Below are 15,233 nucleotides of genomic sequence, written 5' to 3'. Positions count from 1 at the left end.
GCTATCATGGGGGCATGATCTGAGCAAATATAGCTCATGGATGTTAGGAAGCTCTTCCATGGGCACATCTGGTGGGCACCTCGCATGATGATCTCATTATGTCTTCATTTATACCTCTGTGAAGGCACAGAAGGATGGGGTTGTGAGATCTTAGTTGGTGGGGAAGGGAAAAACTTACTAGAGTCACACTGAAGCTGGGAAATCTCTTAGGAAGGCCTGTGCTGGAATGACACTGCATTCCATGCCACATACCCAGTTTTGTGACATTGCTGGGACAGAAAGCAAGTTGTGCGGTGGTGGTCTGGATGGGTGGCTGGCTTGTGTTCATAGGCAATAGTGATTCTTAACTGCTAGAGCCATCCTCTGTGCAGCAACAGCCCTGCTGGTACGGGAGGCATGGATGGGGTCCACTGGCATGGACCCCACATTCTCTAGAAAGCAAGTGTGTGCTGAATTTGGGGGAATCGCCAGCATCATTTATTTTTCTGTTCTTCTTGTTTTCCCATTTTTACTTTTGAGCACTAAGAATTGGACTCACCTTCACCTGCCATGTTTATGATTCCCAGCCTTTGCATGAAGGCAGCTCAGGAAAGCCACGAGCCATAGCTGAGGTCACCCTGCCGGCCTGACCTCGTAGCCTTTGTTCTCCAGCTGCATGTACTATAGACTGAAGAGGGCTTAGCAGTTGGGAGCCTATTTTCCAGACATGCAGACATATTCTGAGGCCTGAGCTAGGCTGGGGCAGTGGAGATAGCAAGGAGGGATGGTAAAAGCTCCACGATAAGCTGGGCAATGAGGACTCACACCTGTCATTCTAGCTGCTCAGGAGGCAGAGGCCTGGAAGATTGCAGTTTGAAGCCAGCATAGGTACAAAAGTCTGTCCAACTCCCTTCTCCAATTAACTGGCAAGATGCCAAACTGAAGGTATAACTTAAGTGGTAGAGCACCAGCTGTGAGCAAGCCAAGCTAGAGTGGGAGAGCAGAAAGAAAAGAAATGAACAAAAAATAGTTTCATGGAAAACTGATCTCATTCTAATCCTCACAGCAATCTTTTATGTTAGTGCACTCATATCTGCCTCCTAATGGGGAGGGTCACTCAGAGAGGAGAAGCATGTGTTCAGACTCACCCCGCTAGTGAGTGGGCACAGAGCCCAAGAATGTCTACCGAGCTGTGCTCTTGGCTGTTACCCATCCCCTGAGAAAACTTTCTACAGCTCCTGTATTTACTGATCAGGCTTTGAAGGATAGAAACCACACTCCCTAAACATCACCCAAGGCTGTCTCACTGGGTCTCTCTTCCTTGAATGCACAGCTCAAGCTCACTCCTACACACCAGTGGAACCCACACTGTCCTGCATTGCCTGAGGGAAGTCTCCTGGACAGCTCCTCTGGCCTATGATATGCAAACCTCAGGTACACTGCTTTGAGTACCCACAGCCCCCAATTATTTCTGTGCCTTTGCCCATGCTCTTACTTCCCTCACCCTTTATGGCCTAGCCTGGCACTTCCTGCCTGAGGCTATCATTCAATGACACTGGGGACACACTCTGTTTTCTATATCTCCTCAGCACAATGGTTCCAAGATCACTCTTGGTTTACTGGGGGAAAGAATCTCATACTTGATGTTTCAAATTAAACATGAATATAGACATCATAGGGCATACAGAATTGTATTGACATCTTTCCTATGTGTGGATTATGTTATTATTATTATTTTTTAGTTCATAAAGTATATTTTGAGGGACGGGAGGGTCTCTATGCTCATCCCTTAGGATGACTGTCACTGTGCAGCTGTTCCTCCCAGCCCTGCTCTGGTTTTAGAGAGGCAGGCACTGAGTCTTGTCCCTAAGTGACAGAACCCTGTGTACATAGGGGTTCAGTGAGGCTGAGGTGTTAAGCGGACCTGAAAGAATGAAGATGACCGAGCCCATATTCAGAAGAGACCACCAGGGACAAGGCCAAGAGGTCAGGAAACCATGGGCTGCCGATTCAGGTGGAGGCCAGGGCTCCTCCTTTGAGATGTGGAATTAAGTTGGCGCCTTCTTTTTCAATGTTTTACCCCAAGGGGAAAAATAATCATCATTGTGATCACTGATGGGCACAAGCTTTTGAGTGACTGGCATAGCCACTGTCCTAACCATAACCCTTGCATCTTCTCCCTTCACAAACCTGTCAGATGGGTCCTCTTGCTACCCCCATTTTTCAGATGAGAAGTTGAGTCAGTGGTATATAACTGCAGATCTGGATGAATCTAAAGCCTGTCTTGAACCCTGCCTACCTCTCTGGGACATGACTTTGGACAGGGGCTTCGGCCAACTACTCTGGCGTCAAGAGCATGGACTGAGGAAGAGAGGTGAGGCTCCCTGGCCTGTGGGCTCTGACCTTGTGCCACTTCTATTAAAGGAGACAAAACAAACGCTGCCTAGGCGGTCCTCAGCTGACCCCAGCCAGGGAAGGGGAAGCTGTGTCCCCTGGATGCCTCCAGGAGGTGATCCTGGGGGTGGGGAAGACATTGTTACCAGACTCCTGGGGACATTCTAATCTTAAGTTAGAAGGGGGATTTCCAGGGCCTCTGGAGTTGGGGTGGGGAGAAAGAAGGGCACCGGACAGTTCTGCAAGTCAGGGTGGGTAGCCAGTGGAAATGGGGGGGGGGGCGTCATTCCTAGAGCAGAACTCTTCAAGGGGTCTGTGGATGGCTGCAAAGTGGCTGATCCTCTCTGCAGTGGGCAAAATTCTCTCTTTCTGGAGAGAATCTATAATTTAATCTAGTTCTCAGAGAGGCTTCTGCCTCAGAAAAGGCCATGATGTACCTCACTGGTTCAAACCATGGCCTCTGCTCTCAGAGAGCCCTGGGTTCAAATCCTGGTTCTTCCTTTTTACCATGGCAAGCAGGAATTTCCTTAAAGGACTGGGACGTGGTGAGTCCCTGGCTTAGTGGAGACTTCAGTTCTCCCAACTTCCCTCCTAGTCTGCTGGCAGGGATGTATGATCTGTGCGGGCATTTTATTTGGCAGTTACGAGTGTGATATTATCCCTCTACAAAGCCTTCATTACGCGGCTGTGAACAATACCGCAGATAAAGCAAGGATGCCCCTGCGTGCCAGTCTCCAGGTGATTATAACATTTGGGTAAATTGCCTTTTGTCTCGCTGGAGAGATGATGGCAGGAAGGGGGCTGTGCTGAAGACTTGCTCGGCCATTTTGCAGAGAGCTCAAGAGAGGCTCTGGGAAGCAGTAGCCTGGGATTTTGAACAGAGTGGCAGCTGGTAATGGGGCTTTGGGATTCCAGACTCAAATCTACCACAGACAGGCTGTGTGGAGTCAGGGAGGTGATTTGCCCTCTCTGGGACTCAATTCCTCACTTGTCCATAGAAAGCAGTGGCTTCGATGCTAACAATCTTGCGGTGTGAGAGGCACTGAAAGATTCATGACCACTGACCAGTTTTTGAGTAATAAAACAGAGAGAGAAGTATCCTGGGGGAAGGAAAGCATCTGTATAATCCTGCACTTACAGGGTGTATACTCTGTGTCCCTGGGCTGTTTCCTCCCTCCCTCCCTCTCTCCTTCCCTCCCTCCCTTCTTCTCTTAGGAAATGCCTGCCACCTTATCACTCAGAACCAGCTCAAAAGTCATCGGTAGCTGTGGAGCCAGCCAGACCTGGGTTCAAATTTCAGTGGTGCCACTTTTTACCAGCTAAGCCTGGGCAAGGCATTTCACCATGCCTCAAGTTCCATCAGCTGTAAAGGGGGAATAATAAAGATGACTGTTTTATAGGGTTACTGAGAGGATTCGATGAAATGAGACAAAATAGCACAGGGAAAATGCTTGCTACCTGAAACATGAGTCAGCACACAGGAAATGCTGGTTATTATTACCATCCAGCTTTGTCTCACTGAAAGTAGACTATGGACACCTCTGCATATTAAGACATCCACTGTCGTATATTTTCCCCCCAGTGATGGAAATTGAACCCAGCGCCTTGTAAGTGCTCTCCCACTAAGTTACATTCCAGCCCTTCTGCTACCATATTTTAATGCTTTCCTTGGGTTCCCCTGTAAGAAAACACTGTATGTTACCTATCCAGTCCCCTCCTGCTTGGTATTTGGGATGTTTCCAGTTTTCAACTGTCTAAACAATGACCGCAGGAATTTTAGATCAAAGTGGCTTTTCATGTCCAGGTGTTCACCCTGCAGTTTAAATGTTACCCTTTTCTAAAGGTGACTATACCGCAGGTAAACAACCAGCGTCTGAGGGCACCTGCCTGATGCCCTTGTGGGCAGATGATCTTAGAGCTGGCCAGGCAAAGGGAAAGAGGAAGACCTTGAAAGGCAGATGAGCCTGGCTATGAAACTCATTCCTCCTGCCAATTTCCCTTAACCTCACTGAGCCTCACTTTCCTCATTTTTTAAACACAGCTCACATGAGGACTCCCCTCCCCCTTGGCCAAAGGTCTGCTTTACAGTAAGTAACTGCTTAGCCAATGCCAGCTCTCATCACTATTATCTTCCTCATCCTCCACACTCTTACCCTGGGGAAGGCAGCCATCATGTCCCAAAGACTTGCAATCACAGAAGCTAGGTCACTCTTGAGTCCCCCAATTCACACCCCTCATTCCAGTGTCCACTTAGCCCAGTGTGTATCCAAGTGAGGCGTGTGGTCTTGCTTTTTAAATTCTGTCAGGAACCCACAGGTTCAAACAGCAAAAGGACCCTCTCTGCAAATAATCACTGGTGTGTGATATTTTTAAGAAGCCAGAGCCATTGTTTCTGATTGAAGGAAAGTTGGTGCTATTTTGAAGAGCAGTGGCGTTCTCTCTCTCACCATTGGGAATTAGACGCTGTTTGAAAGATTTGTGAGCTTGAGGACGCTTGCCAGATGTGCTTGATTCGACATTTCAGACAACAAAGGGGATAATGTTGGCGGGAATCTTGACGGCATTTCTGATGATCAGGATATTCTTTGAGGATGGTACTGAGACCTTTCGGGGAAGAATTTCAGCTTTTACATAAACTAATTTGGGATGCTCACTCTCTGTCTTCCACAAAGCAAATTTAGTTCATTGTTAGCTGTACATGTTAAAATGGTTACGAGGGTGTTTTTTTCTTTGAATATTAATAATGCGCCTTTCATCTGAGACGTTCACATGGGGTATCATTAATTGGGGGGAGGGAGGAAGGATTAGTGGTACAGTTGTTTTGCAAATGATTCCTACTGGTAATGTTGAGGAGAGCAACAGCTACATGAAAGAGATACATCCTGCAAACTGCCAACGTGGCTCTGGCTTATCTTTCCTGGGAGAAATGAAAGGGATGCCTTGCAGAAGGGCACAGGGCTGGTCTCCCCATTTCCCATTATAGTAAATGTAATTATTCCAGATATCTTCAGATGCTTTCATATGGGTCACAGTGTATAAAGGAACCCTCTTCAAAACAATGACAGCATCTCATTTCTGGGACTATACAGTTTTTGTCTTAATACTATAAATGGGCCCTTGGTTGATTTAGGAAGCTTGCTAAGCTCCTGCTGGGTGCCAGGAACTGTGCCTGGTAGAGGGACAATGATGAATCAGATCGCCAGGCCCTGTCTAGGAGAGGAGATCTACAAGACAAATGGGTATATATAACTGACATGAAGAATGGAAAGAACTGTGCATTGCATTAGTCAGCTTCCAATTACTATAACTTGAGACAATTAACTTACCAACTGGAAAGACTTATTCAGTTCTGATTCTGAGAGTTCTAGTACAGGATTGACAGCCTCATTGCTTTGGGCCTCTGGTGGGGTCTGCACACCATGGCAGAAACACAAGACTGAGCAAACTGTTATATCACAAGCCAGAAAGCCAAGCATAGAGACGGAGACCAAAGTCTCACAGTCTCCTTAGAATGCATGCTCCCAATGACCTAAAGACCTCCCATCCCCACTTTCACCCCACCCTTTGTCTCGCCTCCTGCTAAAGGACCACAGTACCTCCCAACAGGACTGTATGGGGACCAAACCTTTAACATGTGGCCCTAAGGTAGATACTACCCCTACTCAAATCATTGCAATGGACTGAGGCAAGATCCAGGTTTGAATCTAATTTTGTTACTCATTAGGAGCAACTAATTAATCTCTGTGAGACCAGGTATCATGATGTAAGTGGTTGCTCACACAAATTACCCACTTGGAAAGAGAAGATAAGATAAGCTGGCACCTCGCAAGGCTCCTCCACAGTGGGCATCCTTTCCCCAGCTTTGTCTCCCTGAGTTGCAGGTATACAGGTAGAGCCACATGGCAGACTTCAGTGATTACTGGCAAAGACTTGTGGCCTCCTGTTTTGTGCTAGGCATTAAGGGACAAGGCAGACTGTGATGGGAGAGAAAGGAAGGACAGCCAGTCTGTGCTTGGGAACATGGGGGGGGGGGGAGCATTAGAGAGCACAAAGTGCTGGCTGTGTTCACCAACAGATGGCAGCTAGCCCAGGTGGACTAGAACAGGAGGTAGCCAAGACAAGCGGAGGGGGAATGGACCCTCAAAGCTAGACTGGGTCTTCAAATGCCCTAACCAAGAGCTGGCAGTCCCCAAACTCCCAGGAGCATTTCATTTACCCAGCAAAACCCCGAGGAGACAGAAAGTCCAGAGCATCCACTCTCATTTGTCTTCCTAAAGACCTCTCTGCTTTCCAGGACCCAGAGAAAGCCCAACAAGCTTCAGTGGCCCACCCCACTGCTCTTTCTTCCAGCCCGAGTCAGTGACCACCAGTCACTGAGCACCTGTTTGGGCCAAGTGCTGGTTATATATTAAATGCATACTTGACCTCTTCTTCCCTAACTCATTTTCCTACCCTCCAGATAGGAACTACCTTAATGTCCATTTAATGAACTAGGAAACTGAGGCTCTGAGAAGAAACATAATCTGCCCACAATCACGCAGCTGGTTTGAGGTGGATCCAGAATTAGAGGCCAGTCAGAGCTATGGATTGAGTCTTTAGGTCATTTGGGAGAATGCATTCTAAGGAGACTGTGGGACTTTCAATCACCACATGCTATCTCTACCCTCTCCTACTCCACTAGCCTCATGTGGGGCAAAAGATTCTAAACAAGCCCCTGTTTTGTCTTATGTTTGCTGTGCTGCTTAGAATATACACTAGCTGTGTCTGTTATTAGAAAGGTGATGTATAGAGAAGTTACGGTTACATAGGTCAGGTCAAGAGTACTTTTCTTTTTGGACAATGTTACCCCTTCCCCAGTTCTCTCCCACTTTTCCCCTCCCTTCCCCACCCACAAGTTGTAGAGTTCATTTTCAACATAGTATCTAGTGAGTACCACTGCTGCATTTGTTCACTCTTTGTCCCCCCATTTCTGCGCCTCCCCTTACACTCCTGAAGACAGATAGGTGAACAAACAAGACAAAAAGAAAAGAAAAAATTAAAAAAAAAACAAAGAAGAAAAACCTTCTTGTTTCCATTTCTTGCAGTTCATTGTGATAAAAATTATTTAATACGATCAGAGGCACATAGGCATTGTGCCTTTGTGTTAGCTGTGTCTGATTTTATGACATGGGGAGCAGGAAGGTGCATTGGAAAGGTCGCTGGGCTTGTAGTGAAACTGGGATGGGTGTGAGACACTGTGTCACTGTCACCAGGCTGCCACCCACCATGCTGGCCAGCCTGGTGTTCTCATTATTGGCTTGCCCATTCCCAGCTCCCTCCATGTGTGGAGGGAGCACATGAGCTCAGAGGGTTTCTGTTGGGGAACAGAAATGACTGCTGTTGCTGAGGCTCATACAGCAGGGAGTGGTGGGGACCTGGGACTCAAGCAGTTGCAATCATTGGCTCAACCAAACAAACCCTTGGCTGCCACAATTGGCCTGAGGTACCACTGGGTTAAGATCTTTGACGGCTGTTAAGCTGCTTTGCAAAGTTGGAGGTGCACAGAAATATAATGAGCTGCTTTTATTATTCAAAATAGTAAGTTGTCTATTATGTACCAGGTTTTGAAGTTGGTACAATTAGTTAAAAGATGGTGGAGGACTTGTAAGCAGGTGCGCTGCCTGCCTGCCCACATTTTCTTTTACAAACCTAATCAGCTCCAACTTGCGGGACCTGTGTGAAATGCTGGGGACAGTGAGGAGCCAGACACAGTCACGTTGTCTCAGGCAGCTCCTCCACTGTTGCTTGCTAAGCCCAGTTAGTGGAGGGAGGGACATCTAGTGCAGTGGAGGGCTGGAGGTGGCTCAGAGGAGGCTGCCTAGAACAGTGTCCCACCAATGGTTAATCCTGATTCTTTTGAAAATTGTGAAGTCAGCTTAGGGCATGGCAACCAGCACTTCAACAATGGTCAGAATAGGAAACACCACAGTACGTGAATACATACTCGTCTAATAATGCCGGCACATACATGAGGTCCCAATGTAAAATATTCCTGTTAGCAAAAAGCATGAGAACCATTCTCAGAGAACATGCCTGGCCCAAGTCCCTAGGCATATTATATACACATTCAAAACCTTTGTAATGAGTAGAAGGATGGACTTAAATGCTCACAGCAAGCCGAGTGCTTGGCACATTCTTGTAATCCCAGATATTCAAGGCAAGACAGCTGGGTGCCAGTTGCTCATGTCTGTAAATCCTAGTTACTGAGAAGGCTGAGATCTGAAGATTGAGGATCAAAACCAGCTTGGACTAGAAAGTCTATGAGACTATCTCCAACGAATCACCGAAAGCCAGAAGTGAGGCTGTGTCCAGTCTTGAGCGAAAAAGCTTAGGGACAGCACCCAGGCCTTGAGTTCAAACCCTAGAACCACACACACACACACACACACACACACACACACAACACACACATACACACACACACTTGCTTGAGCATAAGAGTTTGAGGCCAGCCTAATTCACATAGTGGGGGAATTTTTTTCTCACATCAATTTATCATAGAATCGTCAAAAACCTAGCTCCAGCAGACTTGGATTTCACAGACATGTTCTTTTAGAAGAACATTCTGAACACAAGAAGCATGGCCTAGGCCAGGTGGAAGCTTTGGCAGCCCCACTAGGACCTCTGCGCCATGCCCTGCTTTGTGGAAACTGGGACTAAGTGCAGCACATGCCAGGCAGACAGATGTGGAGGACCATATCCCTTTGCTTGTGGCTCACATCAGTGCTGCTCAGCAGTGGCATTTCACTTCTCATGCCCAGCTTTGTTCTGCACTTCTGGAATCAGAGCCTTGCTCTGTCTTCAGAGGCAATTCTGGACAGCAGTGCCTTCTCAAGCTCGCAAGGCAACAGCTCCAGCTGGGCAGTGCCCTCTTCTCAGAGGTCTGGCTGTGGTATCCTGGGACCTTGAAGTGACCTTCTAGACCCTTAGCTTAAGCCCTGAGGTGGAGTTGCTGTCTCAACATCTTCCTTTTATGTTCTCAGCTCTCTAAGGCCCAATTGCCTGAGCTTGTAGGCAGTTCTTTCTGCTATCCACACTGGCCTCTGATTGACCCAAGTAGAGACAAGATAAGAGTCCCCTCTCACATGGGACATGACAGGCTAGTGGGAAAGGCAGATGTTAAGCAAGTAGTGAAAGAAATGGGTGTTTAACTACAGAACTAAGAGCCACAACTGACACATCCAAAGCATATTAGTGTGGTAAGGGCCCTCAGAAACCCTTTGGTAAACAGACCTGTTTTGCATGGTTTGATGTGACATCTCTTTAGTTTGTTTGATCAAGAAACTTCATAGTGATCCTGTGAACACCCAGAATTAGTGTTCCTACTTGAGCCAGGACACGTGGACCAGTGTTTACATGTGCCAGAACACAAGGTGAGTTGCTTTTCTTTACTTTTTCTTTGTGTGTGTGTGTGTGTTGGTACTGGGGCTTAACTCGGGGCCTCACACTCTCCCTTGAGTGTTTGGCTCACACTGGCACTCTGCCATTTGAGCTACACCTCCAGTTCCAGCTTTTGGCTTGTAAATGGGAGAGAAGAATCTCTTATATTTGCCTGCCCCAGGGTTGACTTTGAACCATGATCCTCAGATCCCAACTTTCTGAGTAGCTAAGATTATAAGGGTGATCCTTAAGTGCTGGGCTTAAAGGTGACTTTCTGGTTCTTGCTGATTGACCAAGTAAATTCCCGGGTAGGGAAAGATATTTCTCCATAGCCAGTGCAGCCATTCTAGTCTACTTGGCAGTTTCCTTGTTATTGCAGTTTCCTGACCCCAGCCTTTATGGGCTCCATCAATCATTTAAGACTATGTGCAGGGGGGAACTGAGGGTACCCTAGTAGGATGATGGGGACTCCCGGAAAGGGTAAATTTAGGGCAGTGAGTGGGGCAGGAGGCTGTGTCTGGCTTTGCTCTTTTTTACCCCTAACATCAAGCACAGAAGGGGGTTCATTAAATCCTAATGGGAAAATGCATTCAAAATTCAGTATGAATACATTTGTGTGCTGTCACAGTGAGACTCTGAATGCCCTTGACTTCACTCTGGCATTGTGCAGGCTTGAAGTCTGAACAGTGAAACACACAGAGAGATAACTTGTCTCTTATTTGCACAAGCCTCTTTCTTGTCAGATGCACCCATGAGCACATGCACATGCACAATCTTTCACATGGATCAGGAAAGGTGAAACCTTACCGGCGTTTCTCAGGAAGCGGCCCCTGTAGTCCTTGACAATCCTTGAGATGGGGTTGTAGAAGCCGTCTCCACAATCATAATGGCCGAAAGGGATTTTTCTAGGTGGGTCCATATTGGTGAGTTGAGAGATACCTTGAAAGTGCATAATGGACAATTAGTTCATCTCCAAGGCTGTATCCAAGCTCAGTGCTCACTGCAGGTCAACCTTTGGCTGGCTGCTAATGTGACTGTCTGGCCATCGTGTACTGTGTGCCTGCTATAAGCACTTGATGTAAGTTATCTTACTGATAATGAGAAATAGATGGTTTTTGTTTGTGCTGGCACAAACACGTTCAGGCCTAGACACAGGACCTAGGAGCTGTCCTTTAGCTTTTTTGTTCAAGACTGGAGCTCTGCTACTACTTGAGCCACAGCTTTACTTTCAGCTTTTTGGTGCTTAATTGGAGATAAAAAATCTTAGGGAGTTTCCTACCTTGGCTGGATTTGAACTGTGATCCTTAGATCTCAGCTTCCTGAGTAGCTAGGATTACAGGTGTGAGCCACTGTGCCTGGCTAAATGTTTGCTTTTTTGGATGTGTATGTGTGTGTATGTGTGTATGCACACACACATGTACACGCACATACGTGTGTGCCAGTACTGGGGCTTGAACTTGAGGCCTTGTGCTTTCACTTGTTTGGCTCTTTTTTCTTTTTTCTTCACTCAGGGGTGGTGTGCTCTATCATTTGCACCTCACCTCCTTTTGAAAGGGAGAAACGGAGGTTAATTCCCTTGCCCACAGTCTCCTGGCTAGTACAAGTGGATCTAAGATATAGGGACTGGCTTTTCTGTGGGCTGTTGCATCTGCTCATTTCCACCTTCTCCTTTGACTTCCTTCAGTGCGCTCCAGGCACTGACTGGAAGCTGCCTTTGGTTTCCCTTTCAGTCTGGGTGTGATGGGAAGGGGTGGAGGGCCTGGATACCTGAAGGCTTCAAGCCAAAGCAGATCTCTGTGTAAAACCTTCTGTCATAGCTGTCACAGTAATGCCAGTGTTTGTCATCATACTCCAGCCCATCAGCAAAGGTATACTTGCCCTGGAAGACAAGGAACATACCTGCATCAGCGAAGTCGAAGCCTTTTTGCCAAGAAGGTCAGTGTCAAGGGAAGAGGTGGCTTCTCACTGCTACCTGCCATTCCAGGGACAATTGTGGGGCCTATCACAATGACTACGGTTGGGAGGACTAGGGGAATGGATATAAAAATAAGTTCCATGACTGCTACTATAGCACGGCAACTTCTCTGTAATGTGAACCCGGGTAGACAACCTGCTTACTCTATTGGTCCTCAGTTTCTCATTTGTGCAGTAGACAAGGATGCTGTATATTTAGTACCAAGAATTCAATGAGATGGTACATGTAAAACATTTAGTACTCTGTGAGGGTGAATTTTACATGGCAACTTGATTGGGCTAAGGGATACCCTGATAGCTGGTAGAAAAAATTATTTCTAAATGTCTATGTGAAGGTATGTGAAGAAGATTGGATTTTGAATCCATAGACTTAGTAAAGAAGAGAATTCTCCCCTGTGCAGGTGGGCATAATCTAATCACATAGGGCCTGGATAGACCAAAAGACAGAATGAGGAGCACTCTACTCTGTGCTCTATGCTTGAGCTGGGGCATCTGTTTCCACCTGCTCTCATCATCAGTGCTCTTATTTCTTAGGCCTTTGGACGTTGATCTGGTTTACACCACTGCCTTCCTTAGTTCTTGCTCTTCAAGTTTGGACCAGAACTATACCTGGGCATCCAGGTTACAGGGGACAGACTGTGAGGAAACCAATTCTTCTAAATGTAACTCTATGTGTCTACCTATATCTGATTGGTTCTGTTTCTATGGAGACCAAGAATGCACAGATACATATCACTGACATTATTCTTGTGCTTTTATTATCAGAACTAGGAAGGTCAGAGTCATTAACCATGGCCCTTTTGTCCAAACACGTGCATTCTGCTTTTGCTGCTTTAGTACTAAAGGGAGTCTCAGGATGTAGGAACTGCATTGGCTTGGGCATCAGGAAACACGGGTGGAAATTCCTACAATATGATTAGTTAGTTCACTGTGTGACCTTGGACAAGTCACATCCCCTTCCTGGGGCTTAGAGTCTCAAGCTATAAAACCAGAAGTGTTTCTTAGCCTTTATTTTAGGTCATGAGTCAAGCCCAATACATTCTTAGTGAGACTGATGAAACCTATAGATCTTTTTCCCAGAGAAAAACAAAAGTCCCAAATACATAGACATTTGTACATAAAGTCAGAAGAGCTCACTGATGCTTAAATTTTATTCACGGTCTACAAATTCCAGGATATGAACCTTTGGATTGGATGATTTATTATGATAGCAGTAGAAGTGGTGGTAGTAACATTTTATGAATGCCTACGGTGTGCCAGAAACTTGGCCAAGAGCTCATGTGTTTTGCCTCATTTACTCTCAACTAGGGCTGGTGGGGGCATGTGCAAATAATGCCTCATCCCAAAGATGCCCACTGCTGCAGCTTGTGAATATGTTACCTTGCATGGCAAAAGGGACTATGCAGGTGCAATTAAGCTAAAGATCCCAGGTTATCTGGGTGTGGCCAGTGCAATCACAAAGGGCTTTATAAGAGGGAAGCAGGAAGTTCTACATTAGAGAAGACAAGATGATGAGGAAAACAGGGAGGGGAAGCAATGTGATGCAGGAAGCAGTGATTGGAATGGTGCATGGTCACAGGCCAGGGAACGCAGGCAGCTGCTGTCACCTGGGAAAAGTGAAGGAAACAGATTCACCCTGGGAAACTCCACAAGGAACAGAGCCTGTGGACCAACCTCAGGACCATTAAGATAATAGATTTGTGCTGTGCTGATTTAAGGCTGACTGTATATTGTGTGTGTGTGTGTGTGTGTGTGTGTGTGTGTGTGTGTGTGTGTGTTGGTACTAGGGCCTGAACTCAAGAGCCTAGGTATTGTCCTTTAAGCTCTTTTGCTTCAGGCTGGCTCTCTACCACTTAAACCATATCTCCTCTTTCCACCTGTTTGCTGGTTAACTGAAGATAAGGGTCTCTTGGATTTGTCTGTCCAGGCTGGCTTCGAACCAGTATCCTCAGATCTCAGCCCCCTGAATAGCTAGGATTATAGATGTGAGTTACTATTGTGAGTTACATTTGCAATCTTAATTGGTAACTAAAACAACCATCATCTCCAGTTTATAGATAAGAAGTATGAGTCTTATAGAACTCAAATCAAGATTAGATAGCAAGTTGCATAACAGGATTTGAACTCATGGCCTCTCCAGGGCTGTTCCTGATCCTAGAGTCCAAGGAGATCAAGAAAGGGGGACAAGAGCCGGTAGAAGGAAGGTGGAAGGAAGGGGGTCTCAGACCAGGAGCACAGGGCTCCAGGGTAGTGGGGACCCATCTTGTTCAAGGGCCTCCCCTCTGTAGCCCCAGCTGATCACCTTTACAGCCAATCCTTTTTCCCAAGTGGCATCATATCGGCTCCCATTGGGAAAGTACAGGGTTCCTTCGCCATGAAACATGCCATCCTTCATGTCCCCAACGTATCTCGTTTCTGTAGGGAGGATGTATTCTGCTTTGCCCTCCATCCTGCAATGACATAAGGGAAATCTCTGAGTCTGGAATGGCAGTTGGAAGGGTAGCAAGCTCAAACTTCATCCTCATGGCCCCAGATTGTATTATCCCAGCAGTATTCTGGCTGAAAACAAAATTGTTTTGTGGGCTGGGAATATGGCCTAGTGGCAAGAGTGCTTGCCTTGTATACATGAAGCCCTGGGTTCGATTCCTCAGCACCACATATATAGAAAATGGCAGAAGTGGCGCTGTGGCTCAAGTGGCAGAGTGCTAGCCCTGAGCAAAAAGAAGCCAGAGACAGTGCTCAGGCCCTGAGTTCAAGGCCCAGGACTGACCAAAAACAAACAAAAAACAAAATTTTTTTGTTTCCCTAAAACGTTCAAAAATGTTGTCCAAGGAGGGGAGGGGGGAAGGCAGTGCTTGGTTTGCTTGTTGCCTTTCCTCTCTTTTCTTCTCGTCATCTCTCCTTCCCTTCTTCTCTTCTTCCATTTCTTTATTCATTCAAGGTGAAGTATCTCAATTCTAGATTCAGAGCAAGTCAAAAAGAACAAAAGAGCCACTTTATAGTGAAGACATCCACCCACAACAAGGACATGATTACTAGATCTAGAGTATCATTTACTCTCTTATTCTTCCAGCCAAAGTATTATACCTTGACTATCATTCATTCTCTTATTAATTTGTTGAGCCAAAACTTAGTGCATCACACACATATGCACCATGAGGGGGGAAACTGACATGCTGGGGCCTGCAAATGTCTATCCATGGTTCCACCATCCCAGAATTATGCAGTTCTGAAATCCCTTTGCTGAGGCTTTCACACACAGTCAAGCTAAGAGCCTGCTTCTTCCTACAACGTCTATTCTCTCTGCGTACAAACATTTTTCCAGCTTGCCTACAGCCACTGATGTCCTATCTAACCTTCAGGGCACATTTCAAATATCATCTCTTCCTTGGAGTCTGGGAGAAGCCAGCTGGGCTGGTCCTTTACAGAGAGCCAGCAGCAGGGCTGTACAGAAGGAAATACTGGGG

At 46.5% G+C, this 15,233-nt stretch overlaps 1 protein-coding gene across 1 annotated transcript in view; it reads right to left on the bottom strand.

Annotated features, from left to right (window-relative positions):
* Morn5 (MORN repeat containing 5) overlaps positions 1 to 15,233 on the bottom strand; it is a 29,188-nt gene that overhangs the window by 10,398 nt on the left and 3,557 nt on the right. The window contains exons 2-4 of the mRNA XM_048352673.1: positions 14,069 to 14,216; positions 11,560 to 11,671; positions 10,600 to 10,731 (exon numbers count right to left, since the gene is read on the bottom strand). Coding sequence (XP_048208630.1) covers positions 10,600 to 10,731; positions 11,560 to 11,671; positions 14,069 to 14,216 — 392 coding nt within the window. The remainder of the gene's footprint in view (positions 1 to 10,599; positions 10,732 to 11,559; positions 11,672 to 14,068; positions 14,217 to 15,233) is intronic.

The sequence above is a fragment of the Perognathus longimembris genome, chromosome 1 (genome assembly GCF_023159225.1).
Source record: "Perognathus longimembris pacificus isolate PPM17 chromosome 1, ASM2315922v1, whole genome shotgun sequence".
Lineage (NCBI taxonomy): Eukaryota > Metazoa > Chordata > Mammalia > Rodentia > Heteromyidae > Perognathus > Perognathus longimembris.
Note: the sequence above shows the minus strand (reverse complement) of the source record. Positions and strands in the feature narration are given on the sequence as shown.